Source organism: Saccopteryx leptura, chromosome 12 (genome assembly GCF_036850995.1).
Source record: "Saccopteryx leptura isolate mSacLep1 chromosome 12, mSacLep1_pri_phased_curated, whole genome shotgun sequence".
Taxonomy (NCBI): Eukaryota; Metazoa; Chordata; class Mammalia; order Chiroptera; family Emballonuridae; genus Saccopteryx; species Saccopteryx leptura.
In genome coordinates this window covers 57,503,960-57,522,489 of record NC_089514.1, presented here as the reverse complement: position 1 = coordinate 57,522,489, position 18,530 = coordinate 57,503,960, and the positions used below count along the sequence as shown (strand labels likewise).

The 18,530-nt window shown below is 38.4% G+C and overlaps 1 protein-coding gene across 1 annotated transcript in view; it reads left to right on the top strand.

Annotated features, from left to right (window-relative positions):
• Positions 1-18,530, top strand: part of LOC136383889 (ATP-dependent translocase ABCB1-like) — a 120,775-nt gene that overhangs the window by 18,653 nt on the left and 83,592 nt on the right. Inside the window, 1 exon segment of the mRNA XM_066353793.1 lies at positions 3,875-3,999. Within this exon segment, the coding sequence (XP_066209890.1) occupies positions 3,875-3,999 (125 nt within the window).

Genomic DNA, 18,530 nt, shown 5'->3' with positions numbered 1-18,530 from the left:
GCTCAGGTAGCAGGAGCAGGGGTTGTTGGAGCCCCCGCAGGTTCTGTTGGATACATCCTGCTGACCAAGAGAACACTGCAGAGCCTCTGAGCCCTAGGCTGCCACTAGAACCACAGCTCCCAAAAGTAGGCCAAAATTAGTACAAAATAATGTTGAATGGTAACTGTAATTGAAAGTTCTTTAACAAAAAAAGTAGGCCAAAAATTGCATGCTAAATCCAAAGAAGGTTACTGCTTGCTAAAATAAAGGTGTGAATAGACTCAGAGTCTCCTAATAAAGTAGTCAAAATGTCCAGGATGCAATGAAAAGTTACATCTCACACCAAGGATCAAGAAAACCACAACTTGAATTGTTGGGGACCGAATAAATAAACAGGGTATTTTTGCAATCTGGACAGAAGTGTTGGGCCCAACCCCCACCTCATCTGCCTTAACTTAGTTAACAAAGCGCTACACCTGATTATTGCTTGTCCCACCCATGTTCTCTGGAAGAGGCTGGAAGCTAGTTTGAATGGTATGGTGGGAGTTGTCTTTGAGTTGTCTTGGAAACTAATTGAATTGCTAATGGACCATGGTTTTTCCATGAATAAAGGCGGATGCATCTCTGGGAGTAGCCATGTTATGGCTCAGGTACAGTAGAGATTGTTCGCTGTTTCATCCTCCCGAACCCATCTGTATGTATATATCTTTAAGTCTCTATCATTTATACAATTTCATACCTTTTCCTGTTTGAGACTTTGGAATAGACTCATCCCAACTGGACAGCGACATTGAATAAGAAAAATAAAAGAAACAATTAAGAGACACCAATATTAACATAAATCAGATGCTAGCATGATTTGCTACAAAATTTAAAATAGCTTTCATAAAAATGTTTTACTAAGCAATTACAAATTCTCTTGAAACAAAAGAAAAAATAGAAAACATCTGCAATAAAATGATTATAAGAGGACAAAATTAAATTAGGAACTGAAAGATACAACAGCAGATATAAAAGCCATGATGGGTGAACTGTCTCAGTAAGTGGAGACAGTAGCATAGGATCAGTGTATCTGGAGATCGAACAATAGAATTCATCTATTCTGAAACAGAAAATGAAAAGACTCTGGGACAATAACAAAAGATCCAAAAGACAATAAAATTTGTTTTCATTGGAGTCCAAAAAGAAGAGGCGAAAGAGAGTGGGACTGAAAGAGTACTGGAAGAAACAATGACTGGAAACATTAACCCAACAATAGCAGGCTATCTTTCAACAACTAAATGATAAACCAAACTGTGGTACATGGATACTGTGAAATACGACCCACCAATAAAATGGAAAGAATTCTTTATACAGAATTATCACCAATTTATTATTAGACTAACAGTGGAAGTTGCCTTTTCATACCCCTAAAAATAGTTTGGAAAGTTTTTTTTCCTGTTAATAGATATGATTTCTTAAAAAACAAAAGCAAAACAAAACAATGAAGATTCTGCTATACATAGTCTTGCCTACGCATATGCTTGTCATTATGGAAGGTCATATAGGGGGGAAAGAGCCAGGTTTATAGATTTCGGTATGGTACTTGACATATTTAACAGTAACTTAATAGCATATTTTAAAACTCCTAATTCAAAAATATTCCTGCTGATCTTGTTGGCTGCCCCCGGTGTGGGTGATTGTTGTGAGGTAATATGTTAAGAGAAGCAGAGTAAAATAGCTGAAGCATATTGCGTGTGCCTCTTATATTACGCAGACGTTTGTTCAGGGATGGCAGTGAGTACCCTGACTGAGACCCAGCATTGTGAATGATTCAGGCAAGTGTGGTGGGCAGCCCTAGAAAGATTCTGTGGGAAGCCAGGAAGGTCTGTGTGTCAAGGGGAAAAGAGAGAGGTACATGCAGCACAGTATCTGCATGGAGAACATAGTAAATGATTAATGAATGTTCACTTGCCTTCACCCACCCCTTCCTCTGTTTACCATGGCTCCTTTTTACTTTCTCCCACAGTGGAAGAAGAAATGCATTGTCCAAGTCAAAACAACTTTGAGCTTTTTATAACAAGAAGGAACAGACTAATAGGACTTACGGAAATGAACCCACAAAGGCCTGTAAATTATTTATGAAACCATGTAATTCTGTTATTCAGTATCGATTATGAATTGCTTGTGTGTAATCTTTAGTTAGATGGCTGACTACTTGGGCATTCCAGGTATAACTAGTGCCCTTAGCTCTTTGCTCATGCTAGTTGGTTGGATTTTTCATAATACAACCCTATGGGTCATGAGTTCACATGTCAGTGACTGGTTTCAGGGAGAGAATCACTCCAGCAGCTGTTAATTAAGGCTTTGAAGCCATATGGAGTCAGGCTTGAATCCTGGGTATTTCATGTATTCCTGAGATTATGTAGCCTTTTCATCCCTCCATTCACTCACATAGAAAGTGGGGGAAACAGTGCCTCCTTCACTGTGCAGTTGAGAAGAATAAATGAGATCCTATGTATATGAGTTTCCCAGAACTGCTTCTCCCACAGAATGCTCAGGCACCAAACAGAAGGATCAAATAACACCCATGAAACAAAGCCCTCCCTGGTGGCCGCGTGTATTGTTTTGCTCAGAAGTGCCAGCTTCCCCTGGCATGAGAAACTTTCTTGAGGTTCTGTCACAACACAGTGCTTGGTCCCCAGCATTCTTCTGGCCTCCCACATTGACATTTCTGAATCAGAGTACCATTAGCAATTGCTGTGTTTCCTTGACATACTGCCTATTTCTACATTTGTTTATGACTATAGTATATACCTTCTTTTGTTTAATTTAAGACCGCCTCAAACTCCTAGTTTTATTTATTTAGATGAGGATCCATGAATCAGTCAATGAGAAAATAAGTTTTTCTGTTTGTTTTTTTGTTTTGTTTTTGTTTTTGTATTTTTCCAAAGTTAGAAGTGGGGAGGCAGTCAGACAGACTCCCTTATGTGCTCAACCGGGATCCACCTGGCATGCCCACCAGGGGTGATGCTCGGCCCATCTGGGGCGTCACTCTCTTGGGGCCAGAGCCATTCTAGCGCTTGAGGCAGAGGCCATGGAGTCATCCTCAGTACCTGGGCCAATGTTGCTCCAGTGGAACTTTGGCTGCAAGAGGGGAAGAGAGAGATAAAGAGGAAGGAGAGGGGGAAGAGTGGAGAAGCAGATGGGTGCTTCTCCTGTGTGCCCTGATTGGGAATCGAACCCAGGACTTCCACATGGCAGGCCAGTGCTCTACAACTGAGCCAACACGCCAGGGCCTGAAAATAAGATTTTTTTTTTTTTTTTTTTTACAGAGACAGAGAGAGAGTCAGAGAGAGGGATAGACAGGGACAGACAGACAGGAACGGAGAGATGAGAAGCATCAATCATTAGTTTTTCATTGCGCATTGTGACACCTTAGTTGTTCATTGATTGCTTTCTCATATGTGCCTTGACCGCGGGCCTTCAGCAGACTGAGTAACCCCTTGCTCGAGCCAGTGACCTTGGGTCCAAGCTGGTGAGCTTTTGCTCAAACCAGATGAGCCCACACTGAAGCTGGCAACCTCGGGGTCTCGAACTTGGGTCCTCAGCATTCCAGTCCGACGCTCTATCCACTGCGCCGCCGCCTGGCCAGGCTGAAAATAAGATTTTTAATTGAATTTATTATATATTATCTCAGTCCAGTTGAAGTGGTGTACAGATGAATATATATATGTATATGTGTGTCTGTATATATATATATATATATGATAAAAATGAAACATTATCACCAAAACCAAGTAAGAGACAGATTTTGTTCTGTGCGTATATTAACATACAAGCAACATTACTATATATTTTTTTTACTTTATGAATGATAAAATTTACTCGTTACAAATGTACTTGACCTGAACAGATACTGTCTTCATTTACTGATAAAGAACTCCTTGCATATGCGAAAGCCAAAGCAGTAGCTGAAGAGGTCTTAGCAGCTGTTCAAACTGTGATTGCATTTGGAGGTCAGAAGAAAGAACTTGAAAGGTTTGAATCTTTTTGAAGTTGATAAAGTTGTTAAATTCTATGTCATCTTTTATGCCCTTCATGTTGACAGTGTTGATTATAAAGGTTTTTTCCAATATATATGTTTCTTTAAATAGCTTCATCCATATTACAGTATATTTAATATTCTGGAGAAGATATAATTGTAGTTGTACTCTTTTTGTTGTTTCCCAGCCCCTTATCAGTAGTTATACTCCATAGTTTCAAAGATAAAAATATAACTTAAAAGCACATTTATACAAAAGCACAAAATCTGCTTTATCTGCTTTGTTTAATATTTTCCTTGCAACTATTCCCTTTTATTAGATTTCTAAGAGTACAATGGTTCCTCGTCTGTTGCGGGGGTTAGGTTCCAGAACCCCACGGGATAGGTGAAAATCCATGAAGTAGCAACCTTATATTTATTTTATTATTTATATATATTTTAAGGCTTTATAAATCCTCCCCACACTCTTATAAACCTTTCCCACACTTACTTTGCTTATTTTACTGCAAAAATAATTAAAATAATAAATATATAAAAATACCTATATACTGCAAAATCCCGTGATATAGTGAAAAATTCGTGATACAAAATTAGATATATACAATTTAAAAATCTGCAATATAGTGAGACTGCGAAAAGTGAACTGCAGAATGGTGAGGGAGGACTGTATAAGTGGTAATTTATTGATATTTATGATATCTGAACCATTGATTCCTGAGCAGCAACAGAATTTACTTAAATTAACATCTGATATTAGAGTATATTAGGTTGTGAATATATATATTTTGGAAAATAGGAAAAACTAAACTATATTATTTGGGAGATTGTACATTGTTTGGTAAAGCCATCAAGAAAAACAAGGGAGGAAGGAGAGGGGGAGGGGTGGAGAAGCAGATGGGCGCCTCTCCTATGTGCCCTGGCCGGGAATTGAACCCGGGACTCCTGCACGCCAGGCCGATGCTCTACCACTGAGCCAACTGGCCAGGGCCTGTAGCCAGTTTTTATGAAAGTAACCTGTGTGTTTAAAAAGCATATATGAGAGTAATGGCGGGGTAGGAAGCGATACCGATAAATCTCCCCCAAAACTCAACAAGATCTTCAACCAGAAACAGAAAAACCTATACTTGGAGCTTCCAGATGCTTCGCAATACACCCAAAGGTATGATTGAGTGAAAAATTGGCTAAATATATAACCAAACCCCGAAGGAAATAGGGAGTAAGAAATGCTCCGCCTTCCTCACTAACCTAAACAGGGCGGCTTTCTCTGGTAACTGTGAATATAGAAACTGAGGCGGGCAAAGGGGGTGAATACATCCAGGCCGCGACACAAACGGCCGAACCAGGCTGTGGCACGGAGATCCAAGCCAAGGAAAATCTGATACTGTGGCAACCCGGGCAATACAAGCTAACACTCGCGCCAAACCCAAACAAAGAAAGACAAGCGGCGCGGACATTTTACCCGGTCTCCTGGTTGGTGCGCAGTTAGTGGGCGAGAGATTTCTTCCTAAGCCCCGGAAGTGGGTGCCCGTGTTGCCCCACGGAGAGGCAGGGTCAGAGGCCTTTCTGTGGGCCGAGGGCAGAGTCTCTAGGCAGCCCCAGCGCCCTGGGAAAGCCACGCACGGGAGGGAGTGAGAACTAATTCCAACGGTGGAGATTTTCCATACTGGAGGGTGTTTCACTCAGAGGGAAACGCGGCCGGCCTCATATCCTGGTTTGCGCGCGCAGATAAGGAGTGAGCGATTCCTCCGAGTACCTCGGCAGTGCGCGCCCGTGTTATCGCACAGAGGGGCAGAGTCAGGGGCCTTTGTGTGGGCCAAAGCAGAATCTCGGGCCGCCCCAGCGCCTTGCAAAAGCCGCGCATGGGGACGGAGAGAGACTCAATTCCAACGCTGCAACTTTTCCCTGCGGTTGGGGGTTTCACTCAGAGCGTGAGACTGCTGGCCAGATATCCTGGTCTGCGCGTGCAGCCAGTGAGTGAGAGTTTCCTCCAAGCGCCCCGGAAGTGGGCACCCGCTTGTGTTACCGGACAGAGTGGCAGAGCCAGAGGTCTTTGAATGGCCGGAAAGCCCGCCTGATTATGCTAGCAGCTCTGACTGACTGAGCCTTACCCAGAGCCCTGTGCTGAGTGGAAATAGAGTGGGGAGTTGCCAGGTCTTTGAGCCTCTTACTATCCAGGCAGAGGCAGCAGCAACCCCATAGCTGGATTATCAGGCTACTAATTGAGGAAGGAAAGACTAGGAGAAAGGCTCCAGGAACACGGACTCTCTCACTGTCGGAGCCTATAAATGCTAATAGCCTCGACTGCCAACGAGACTAAAGCACAATACATGACATTGCCATAGAGACTTATCAACTGCAAACCTCCACCTGAGCGTGGCAAAGGGGCAAAACCCGGGGTACAGAGTCACCGACCAGGAAGAGGGAGAGAAAAGAAAAAGCAAGAAGATAACCTCTCAAAATCAAGAATAATCTGCAGACTTTATAACCTATCCCATTTTATTATATTTGTTCGTTTGTTTCTCTTATCTTCATTCTTGATACTTTTTTTTCCTCCTCCAATTTGGCCGATTAACTCTCTACCGGTCTTACTCTCTCCTCTCCTTGAACTACACTACCCATAAGTGTTACATCTCCCATTATCTTTTCTCTTCTCTTCCTTTCTCTCTATGAGGGTTGCACTCCAAAACCCTTAACTCTCTCTCTCTCTCTCTCCTTTCTTTTTTCTTCTTTTAGTGGTTCCCTCTTTTTTTCTCTCTCTCTCTCTTTCTTTTCTCCCTCTATATTAGTTTCTTCCTTTCTCCTTTACATCTCCTCTCATTCAAACCTCAATAACAAACAAATTATCTTATCTAGGACTCAAATTTATGTTTGTGGCATTTTGGGGGGTTTTTACTTCACCTTTTTAACTCACTAGCAGTGCTCCCATCCCTGGCTCTCCATATTATCTAGTTCTTGTTCCACTAAATACAATAGTAATTTTTTAATTTGTCCCCCCATTTTTCCGTTTTCCTCTTAATCCTCTCATCATAACTCTTAGACAACCAACACCTAAAAGCAAATCATTTTATTCTTGACCCAAATTTTTTCCTTATTTGCTTTTTGTGGGTCCATACGCTCTTTTTTTTTCTTCTTCTTCTTTTTTCTTTATTTTTTTTTTTTTTTTTTTTTTTGCCCCTTTATTACTTTTCCCCAATTCAGGCCCTCCATCACAGGCATTGTTTGTTATAATTCACAGTCCACCACAAGATTTTATCAAGAAAGAGGGGAGAGGAGAGGAGAGGAAAAAAGGAGGGGGGGAATAATTTCCTTTTTTTTTTTTTTTTTTTTTTTTTAATTTTTATTTTATTTTATTTTTCTTTATTTCATTATTAATTTTTTTTTAAAAAAACAACTCTTTTCGATTTTTTTTTAATTATTTTTTTTAACTTTTTATTCTTTATTAAATCTCATTAATACGATCAACAAAACCACCCTCAGATGCCATTAAGGAAGAGAAAATCGAATATCATGGATACAAAAGAAAGAGAGGTAACACAGCTAGATGAGGAAAAATCTATGGAGAAAAAATTTAATATATTGGAAACCTTGGAGCTAAATGACAGAGAATTCAAGATAGAAATCCTAAAAATCCTCCGAGATATACAAGAAAACACAGAAAGGCAATTTAGGGAACTCAGAAAACAACTCAATGAACACAAAGAATATATGTCCAAGGAAATTGAAACTATAAAAACAAATCAAACAGAGATGAAAAACTCAATTCACGAGCTCAAAAACGAAGTAACAAGCTTAGCTAATAGAACAGGCCAGATAGAAGAGAGGATTAGTGAAATAGAAGACAAGCAACTTGAGGGACAACAGAGAGAAGAAGAAAGAGACTCAAAAATTAAAAAAAATGAGATAGCCCTACAAGAATTATCTGACTCCATCAAAAAGAATAACATAAGAATAATAGGTATATCAGACGGAGAAGAGAGAGAAAATGGAATGGAGAACATACTCAAACAAATAATAGATGAGAACTTCCCAAGCCTGTGGAAAGAACTAAAGCCTCAAGTTCAAGAAGCAAACAGAACTCCGAGTTTTCTTAACCCCAACAAACCTACTCCAAGGCATATCATAATGAAATTGACACAAACCAACAGCAAAGAAAAAATTCTCAAGGCAGCCAGGGAAAAGAAGAATACAACATATAAAGGAAGGCCCATTAGATTATCATCAGATTTCTCAGCAGAAACTCTACAAGCTAGAAGAGAGTGGATCCCAATATTTAAAGTCCTGAAAGAGAGGAACTTTCAGCCACGAATACTATACCCATCAAAGCTATCCTTCAAATATGAAGGAGAAATAAAAACATTCACAGATACAGAAAAGATGAGGGAATTTATCATCAGAAAACCCCCACTCCAGGAATTACTAAAGGGGGTTCTCCAATCAGATACAAAGAACATAAAAAAATAGAGCCACAAGTAAAAGCTCCAAGAAGAACACAATAAAACCAAATTTAAACTGTGACAACAACAAAAAGAAAGAGGGGGAGAAGATGGAGATTAACAGTAGCAAAGGACGATGGAGTGCAAAAGTACTCACAAAATAGTTCGCTACAATGAACAGGGTAGGGACCCTTTTCATTATTCAAAGGTAACCACCATTGAAAAAACCACCACAGAAGCACATGAGATAAAAAAGATAGCAACAGTGGAAAGATGTATGGAATACAACCAAATAAAAACAAAAGATAGAAAAACAAAAGAGAAGGATCAAACAAGACACAAAACTAACAGAAAGCAAGATATAAAATGGCAATAGGGAACTCACAAGTATCAATAATTACACTAAATGTAAACGGATTAAACTCACCAATAAAAAGGCACAGAGTAGCAGAATGGATTAAAAAAGAAAATCCAACTGTATGCTGCCTACAGGAAACTCATCTAAGTAACAAGGATAAAAACAAATTCAAAGTGAAAGGCTGGAAAACAATACTCCAAGCAAATAACATCCAAAAAAAAGCAGGTGTAGCAATACTCATATCGGATAATGCTGACTACAAGACAGGAAAAGTACTCAGAGACAAAAATGGCCATTTCATAATGGCTAAGGGGACACTGAATCAAGAAGACATAACAATTCTTAATATATATGCACCAAACCAAGGAGCACCAAAATATATAAGACAGCTACTTATTGATCTTAAAACAAAAACTGACAAAAATACAATCATACTTGGAGACCTCAATACACTGCTGACAGCTCTAGATCGGTCATCCAAACAGAGAATCAACAAAGACATAGTGGCCTTAAACAAAACACTAGAGCACCTGGATATGATAGACATCTACAGGAAATTTTATCCCAAAGTGACTGAGTATACATTTTTCTCCAGTGTACATGGATCATTCTCAAGAATTGACCATATGTTGGGCCACAAAAACAACATCAGCAAATTCAGAAAAATTGAAGTTGTACCAAGCATATTTTCTGATCATAAAGCCTTGAAACTAGAATTCAACTGCAAAAAAGAGGAAAAAAATCCCACAAAAATGTGGAAATTAAACAACAAACTTTTAAAAAATGAATGGGTCAAAGAAGAAATAAGTGCAGAGATCAAAAGATATATACAGACTAATGAAAATGACAATACAACATATCAGAATCTATGGGATGCAGCAAAAGCAGTGATAAGAGGGAAGTTCATATCACTTCAGGCATATATGAACAAACAAGAGAGAGCCCAAGTGAACCACTTAACTTCCTACCTTAAGGAACTAGAAAAAGAAGAACAAAGACAACCCAAAACCAGCCGAAGAAAGGAGATAATAAAAATCAGAGCAGAAATAAATGAATTAGAGAACAGAAAAACTATAGAAAAAATTAATAGAACAAGGAGCTGGTTCTTTGAAAAGATCAACAAAATGGACAAACCCTTGGCAAGACTTACCAAGGAAAAAAGAGAAAGAACTCATATAAACAAAATCCAAAATGAAAGAGGAGAAATCACCACGGACACCGTAGATATACAAAGAATTATTGTAGAATACTATGAAAAACTTTATGCAAGTAAATTCAACAACCTAGAAGAAATGGATAAATTCCTAGAAAAATACAACCTTCCTAGACTGAGTCAAGAAGAAGCAGAAAGCCTAAACAGACCTATCAGTAGAGAAGAAATAGAAAAAACCATTAAAAACCTCCCCAAAAATAAAAGTCCAGGCCCTGACGGCTATACCAGCGAATTTTATCAAACATTCAAAGAAGACTTGGTTCCTATTCTACTCAAAGTCTTCCAAAAAATTGAAGAAGAAGCAATACTTCCAAACACATTTTACGAAGCCAACATAACCCTCATACCAAAACCAGGCAAGGATGGCACAAAAAAAGAAAACTACAGACCAATATCTCTAATGAATACAGATGCTAAAATACTAAACAAAATACTAGCAAATCGAATACAACAACATATTAAAAAAATAATACATCATGATCAAGTGGGATTCATCCCAGAATCTCAAGGATGGTTCAACATACGTAAAACGGTTAATGTAATACACCATATCAACAAAACAAAGAACAAAAACCACATGATCTTATCAATAGACGCAGAAAAGGCTTTCAATAAAATACAACACAATTTTATGTTTAAGACTCTCAACAAAATGGGTATGGAAGGAAAATATCTCAACATGATAAAGGCCATATATGATAAACCATCAGCTAACATCATATTAAATGGCACTAAACTGAAGGCTTTCCCCCTTAAATCAGGAACAAGACAGGGTTGTCCACTCTCTCCACTCTTATTTAATGTGGTACTAGAGGTTCTAGCCAGAGCAATCAGACAAGACAAAGAAATAAAAGGCATCCATATCGGAAAAGAAGAAGTAAAGGTATCACTTTTTGCAGATGATATGATCCTATACATCGAAAACCCCAAAGAATCCACAAAAAGACTACTAGAAACAATAAGCCAATACAGTAAGGTCGCAGGATACAAAATTAACATACAGAAGTCAATAGCCTTTCTATATGCCAACAATGAAACAACTGAGAAGGAACTCAAAAGAATAATCCCCTTCACGATTGCAACAAAAAAAATAAAATACTTAGGAATAAACATAACAAAGAATGTAAAGGACTTATATAATGAAAACTATAAACCATTGTTAAGGGAAATCGAAAAAGATATAATGAGATGGAAGAATATACCTTGTTCTTGGCTAGGAAGAATAAATATAATCAAGATGGCTATATTACCCAAAGCAATATACAAATTTAATGCAATTCCCATCAAACTTCCAATGACATTTTTTAAAGAAATAGAGCAAAAAATCATCAGATTTATATGGAACTATAAAAAACCCCGAATAGCCAAAGCAATCCTAAAGAAAAAGAATGAAACTGGGGGCATTTCAATACCTGACTTCAAACTCTATTATAGGGCCACGACAATCAAAACAGCATGGTATTGGCAGAAAAATAGACACTCAGACCAATGGAACAGAATAGAAAGTCCAGAAATAAAACCACATATATATAGTCAAATAATTTTTGATAAAGGGGCCAACAACACACAATGGAGAAAAGAAAGCCTCTTCAATAAATGGTGCTGGGAAAACTGGAAAGCCACATGCAAAAGAATGAAACTGGACTACAGTCTCTCCCCCTGTACAAAAATTAACTCAAAATGGATCAAAGATCTAACTAAACATAAGACCTGAAACAATTAAGTACATAGAAGAAGACATAGGTACTCAACTCAGGGACCTGGGTTTTAAAGAGCATTTTATGAATTTGACTCCAATGGCATGAGAAGTGAAGGCAAAAATTAATGAATGGGACTACATCAGACTAAGAAGTTTTTGCTCAGCAAGAGAAACTGATAACAAAAGAAACAGAAAGCCAACTAAATGGGAAATGATTTTTTCAAACGACAGCTCAGATAAGGGCCTAATATCCAAAATATACAAAGAACTCATAAAACTCAACAACAAACAAACAAACAATCCAATAAAAAAATGGGAAGAGGATATGAATAGACACTTCTCCCAGGAAGAAATACAAATGGCCAACAGATATATGAAAAGATGCTCATCTTCTTTAGCTATTAGAGAAATGCAAATCAAAACGGCAATGAGATACCACCTCACACCTGTTCGATTAGCTGTTATTAGCAAGTCAGGTAACAGCAAATGTTGGAGAGGCTGTGGAGAAAAAGGAACCCTCATACACTGTTGGTGGGAATGTAAAGTAGTACAACCATTATGGAAGAAAGTATGGTGGTTCCTCAAAAAACTGAAAATAGAACTACCTTATGACCCAGCAATCCCTCTACTGGGTATATGTCCCAAAAACTCAGAAACATTGATACGTAAAGACACATGCAGCCCCATGTTTATTGCAGCATTGTTCACAGTGGCCAGGACATGGAAACAACCAAAAAGCCCATCAATAGATGACTGGATAAAGAAGATGTGGCACATATACACTATGGAATACTACTCAGCCATAAGAAATGATGACATCGGAACATTTACAGCAAAATGGTGGGATCTTGATAACATGATACGAAGCGAAATAAGTAAATCAGAAAAAAACAGGAACTGTATTATTCCATACGTAGGTGGGACATAATAGTGAAACTAAGAGACATTTATAAGAGTGTGGTGGTTACGGGGGGGAGGGGGGAATGGGAGAGGGATGGGGGTGGGGAGGGGCACAAAGAAAACAAGATGGAAGGTGACAGAGGACAATCTGACTTTGGGTGGTGGGTATGCAACATAATTGAACGACAAGATAACCTGGACTTGTTATCTTTGAATATATGTATCCTGATTTATTGATGTCACCCCATTAAAAAAAATAAAATTATATAAAAAAAAAAAAAGAAAAGAAAAACAAGGGAACTTTTTAAAGTCACAATAATGATTACTTCTTCAGGAGATGAGGAGTTTTAGGTTCTAAGTGGCTCATTAAGGGGGGTTTTTATGGTCCCACAGTGTTTTGTTTTTTGACCTCAGTTGTGGTTACAGGATTCTTCTCTATGTAATTACTCTTTAAACTGAGATTGGAGTACCCTTTATTCATATGATACATTTTACCCCACAAAGATGTCCTCTGAGAATGATTTGTGATAATCTAATACAATAATTCAAAGAAAAGATCTATTTCAATATTTGCTAATGTTTTTGCTTTTCCCTTAAAATATGTCTGACCACTAAACTGAGAAGTTTTCCCTAATAATCAGGCAAACATACCATCAGATGAAGCCCCTCCTCTGCTGGAGCTTAAATTCTAATGGGCAGAGGAAGGATGCAGACAAACACACAAAACAAAATACCTAATGTACCACTTGGGGTAAATATTATTGGGAAATATACACTTTTTTGAGAGTCATAGGGGTTTCTATGGAGAGATAGTATTTATCAAGTCCATTCTGATTAGTTGATACCTCTTCAGACACAGAATGTTTTGAACTTGGGATTCTTTCTAGTTTTTCTTAATGGGAAGCTGGACCAAAAAAATACCATATCCACCCACACAGGGAAACAAACAAGGCTTATCTGCTTCTGCCTGGTTTCTGAAATGGGGGAAGGTATCTCCCCAAGTAAATCAAAATCTTAGTGGCTGGGGAAGAAGAAGCAAATTTTCATTATTTACAGCGCATATGATTATCTGCACAGAAATTCCTGGAGACTCTGCAAACTAACAACGTAAAGTAAGATCTGAGTACCTGATCACGATTCAGAAGAAATGACATTCCTGTGAACCAGAATGCAACGATTAGAAAATACATAGTATTGCATCAGTTCTCACATGCACATTTTTCTGTCACAATTCATCATCTCTGACATTAAGGTAAATCCTACAATCAGTACAGTGGTGGGATTCAAATAATTTAACAACTGGTTCTCTGCCTTAATGACCATTTTAAGTAAAAAGAAATAGTATACCAAAAGATAGTTTATTATTTCATACATTTAATACTTAAATGAGTATGATAAAAGAGGTACACAAAACTAGATGGTATTATAAGAAGGAATTCTAAAATATTAATGAAAAAATATTATATAATACATGACAAAAACCAGTACTAGTTGTCCTCCCTGGGTGCTTGGCACTTTTTCTCTTTACATTTCATGTTTGTTTACTGAAGTAACAAACATGAAGGAATTAAAATGTAGTATTTCATCAAAGGTATAATGAGTTTTATGAAATGAATAAATAAATATTACAAGCATAGTTTCATCAAATTTTTTTCACCTATGGACAGAATGAATGTGACTATGGGCTCTTAGAATATGCTGTTGTGCAGATGAACATTAAAAAAGAGTAAGGAATGTAAATTTGTGATTTGCACATTGGGTGGCTGCCCAGACACCCACCTTAGAGAGAACCCTGATTACAAGTACCAATTTAAATCTGTGGTGGCACAGTGGATAAAGTTTCAACCTGGAATGCTGAGGTTGCCAGTTCCAAACTCTGGGCTTGTCTGGCAAGGCACATCTGGGGATTGATGCTTACTGTTCCTCACCCTTTCTCTCTCTTTCTCTTTCTCTCTCTCTCCTTTCTAAAATGAATTTTTTTAATTAAAAATATAGATTTCTATGAAACTTGAGAAAACTTAAAAAAAAAACAAGCAAGTACCATTTTTACAACTGATTTGCTGAACTCAACAAAAAATTAGATATGGGTTCTGCTGAACCAGTGTAAACCGGCTGAATCCCACCACTGAATCAATGTCTTCTTACATTTGCTATGGATCTGGGTGGAAGTCAGCCCTTGTACGTGGTATTTGGGTTTGTCCTTTTCATTGGAGGCACTACCAATCTGAGACCACCTCGCATTAAATTCTTTGTCTACACTAGTATTATGAATTCTTACTTCAGACCTGCATGAATACTGCCTTATGGTTCAAATTCCCAGGCGAGGTTTTTTTTTCCTGCCTTGACCTGTTGCCAAAGTTGAGACACAAGTTCTCCTGCTTTCACTTTCCATGTGGCATGTGCTAATTATACTGAGGCTCTAGCCCTTTGGGTCCCGGCTGTATAAAGTGTCCCATTAAACTCCTTTCTCATTGCCTCATAAGATAACAGAACACCAATACTTCTTATTATTAATAGTATCCTAAATTTGAAAAATATGATACTTTTGAAAGATTATTACTAGCAACAAAACTACAGTATAATGAGATGTGGGATATAACCTGGGTAGAAGGGAAAGGGCATTATGGGAGTCAAGTCCAATATTCAGAACTTGGATGAATCTGATCATTTTAGTTCATGATAATTAAAAAGGAATTAAATGGAGTGCTTTGATTAGTAAGTACACAAAGATTTTTCCCCTAGAGAATAAACAAATGAGCCTACATATAGCTCTAGTCAAAGATTCATTTTGTGTGTGGAATCAGTTCTTTAAAAGATAGTCATTACCAGGATATAACTTTGAAAGAACACCCTCCCCTGGAAAATTGGAAATTATTTTTGCCTGGAAATTAAGAGTTGATTTAGGAATAGAACCTGATGGCCTAAATTCTTCCAGCTTGGCCATTTCTTGAAAGTTTATTCATTGAACAAATATAGCCAGCATGTGTCACTCACATGCCAAGCACTGTGCTAGGCTCTGGGTCTTCAGTGAATCACAAATAGAGGCTATTTGCCCTCATGTGGTCTTAATTGAAATAGTAAGGCAGAAAAAGGAAAGGAAGGAAGGGAAGAAAGTAATAAGGAATATAAGAAAGAAATTAAAGAAATAAATTAAATTATAGATTTTTTAAATGTGCTGTTTAAAAATCAAAGACTATGCTGATGAAGGTGAGGAGGACAAATTTCCTTTAAATATGGTGGTCAAGAAGGCAACTCTGAGGAGGTTGCATCCAGGTTGAGACTTGAGGAATGAGAAATGGCCTTCTATGGGGGTTGGGGGAGGGATAGAAGAGTCTTCAAAATTTTGTGAGGTGGCAATGACCATGGAATGTTCTAGGAAGTAAAAGGCTTTCTGGAGCTCAGCTGAGAGGGGAGACAGGTGAAGAGAGACTGTTAAAGGAAGGTCAGGCCATAATGTGGGGATTGCAGGCAATGGTGAGGAGTTAGGATTTTATTTCAAGGGCATAGGGAAGGGGTTGTGGGTTTTAAGTAAGGGAGCAAGAGTCCACATTATGTTTAAAATTATTCACCTCTATATAGTTGATCTGGTGAGTAGATGAGAGCAGTTAAGGAGTAGAGACAGATAGAGCAGCAGGAAGGCTGCAGTAATGGTCCCAGTGAGTGGGCTTATTGTGGCCTGATCTAGACTGCTGGCAGGAGAGGGGTGACAAGTGTATAGATTGGATATAATTTGGATGAAGAATTGCTAAAACTATCTGAGACCAAATATAACCATTCAGTTTAAGTTTTCTTTCTAATTCTTTCCCCTTTCTCCATTTTCAAATGGACAAGTACATAAGGCCTCAGTCTTTCTCATCAGATTAGCAGGTGCAGGAGAGAACTGGAGGCAGATGTACAGGCTCCTAGCTCACACCACCAAACTGGATTACAAATTAATTTAGGAACAATCACTGTGAAAAACCAACTCTGGACTACAAGAACAGTTCTCAAAAACCAAGGAGCAAAGAAGCCACACTGAGCCTGGTAGGGAGCCGAGGAGCAGTAAGTCTCCCCTGCTTACATGAACTAAGGGGTTGTGATTCAGAGAGCCCAGAAGGGCTCCCATTCCAAGGAAAAGAGTAGAAAATTTCACTCACAGCCACTTGCCTGGGGACTTGGGAACAAGGTGTGTTAAAAGAGCTGGATAGTCATCCAGAAGGAAAAGGGGAGAGAGAGACAGACAATGACTGGCAGAGGAATGCATGGGATGACCTGAGAAGCTGACTCATCCAGTTCTGGAGGTGGCCATAGCTGGGGGAGGGGTTGAGCCTTCCATATAAAACAAGACAAGTGATTCTGGGTCACCGATCTCAAGATATCTCTCCAGCTCCAATCAGCACAAGAAGACACAGCTGAAAACAAGAAGTGGGAGGAGGGGCAGTAACTCAGTCTCCATGGAGATCTGAGATACACTTCCCCCTACTGAAGCGGAGAAAGCACCTTGCCCCCCAGAGAGAGTAACTGGCAGATCAGGCCTTCAGTCTCTGGTTACACCCACCACATTCCTGGATACAGTTTTAAATAAACCCCCTGCTGAGATCAGTATACAAGACTACCACTGAGATAAATGAGAAGAAAACAAACAAATCAAGACTTCAAAGTGAAACCCGACAGTGGATTACAAACAACAGCTGATGCCAACCCAGGAAGACCTAGAAATATGGAGGTAGACAACACCAAACCTACACTCAACCATCCCTACAAACAACACACCCAAACACACTGGCATAATGAGAAGACAGAGAAGTGCAATCCAAATGAAACCACAAGAGAAATCTCCAGAAAAGGAACTGAGTGATATGGAAATAACCAAACTGCCGGATACAGAGTTTAGAATAATGATTGTTAGGATGCTTAGGGATCTTAGAACAACAATGGATGGTTATTATGAACACCTAAATAAAGAGATAGCAAGTATAAAAAAGGACATTGAAATATTAAAAAAGAATCAGTTAGAGGTGATAAATACAATATCAGAAATGAAGACCACAATGGAAGGAATTAAAAGCAGAATGGATAAAGCTGAGGATCAAATCAGTGAGTTGGAGGACAAGATGAAAAAAAGGCACAGAAGCAGAGCAGAAAAAAGAAAAGAGACTCAAAAAGTCTGAGGAAACTCTGAGAGAGCTCTGTGACAACATGAAGAAAAATAACATCCACATCATAGGGGTTCCTGAAGAAGAAGAGAAAAAAAAGGGGGGGGGAATAGAAACTTTATTCAATAAAATCTTGGCTGAAAACTTCCCTAAATTGATGCAAGGAAAGGTCTCACAAGTTCAAGAAGCAAAGACAACTCCATTAAAGAGAAACCCAAAAAGACCTACACTGAGACACATCATAATTAAAATACCAAAGCTAAGCAATAAAGAGAAAATATTAAAAGCTGCTAGAGAAAAGAAGGCTATCACCTACAAAGGAGCCCCCATAAGGATGACATCGGACTTCTCACAGACACTTGACGCCAGAAGGGAATGGTGAGAAATATTCAAAGTAATGCAGAACAAGAGCCTACAACCAATACTACTTTATCCAGCAAGGCTATCATTTAAAATTGAAGGAGAAAATAAAAGCTTACAAGACAAAAAAAACCTCAAGGAATTGATTACAACCAAACCAATGTGGCAGGAAACATTAAGGGGCCTGCTGTACACAGATCAAACAATTCCATATCAATAATAACCTTAAATGGATTAAATGATCCAATCAAAAGACATAGGGTAGCTGCTTGTATAAGAAAAGAGGACCCGTACATATGCTGTCTACAAGAAACACACCTTAAAACATAAGATGCACATAACTTGAAGGTAAAAGGATGGAAAATTTTCATGCAAATGGAAATGAAAAAAAAAGCTGGATTAACAATACTTATATCAGACAAAATGGTC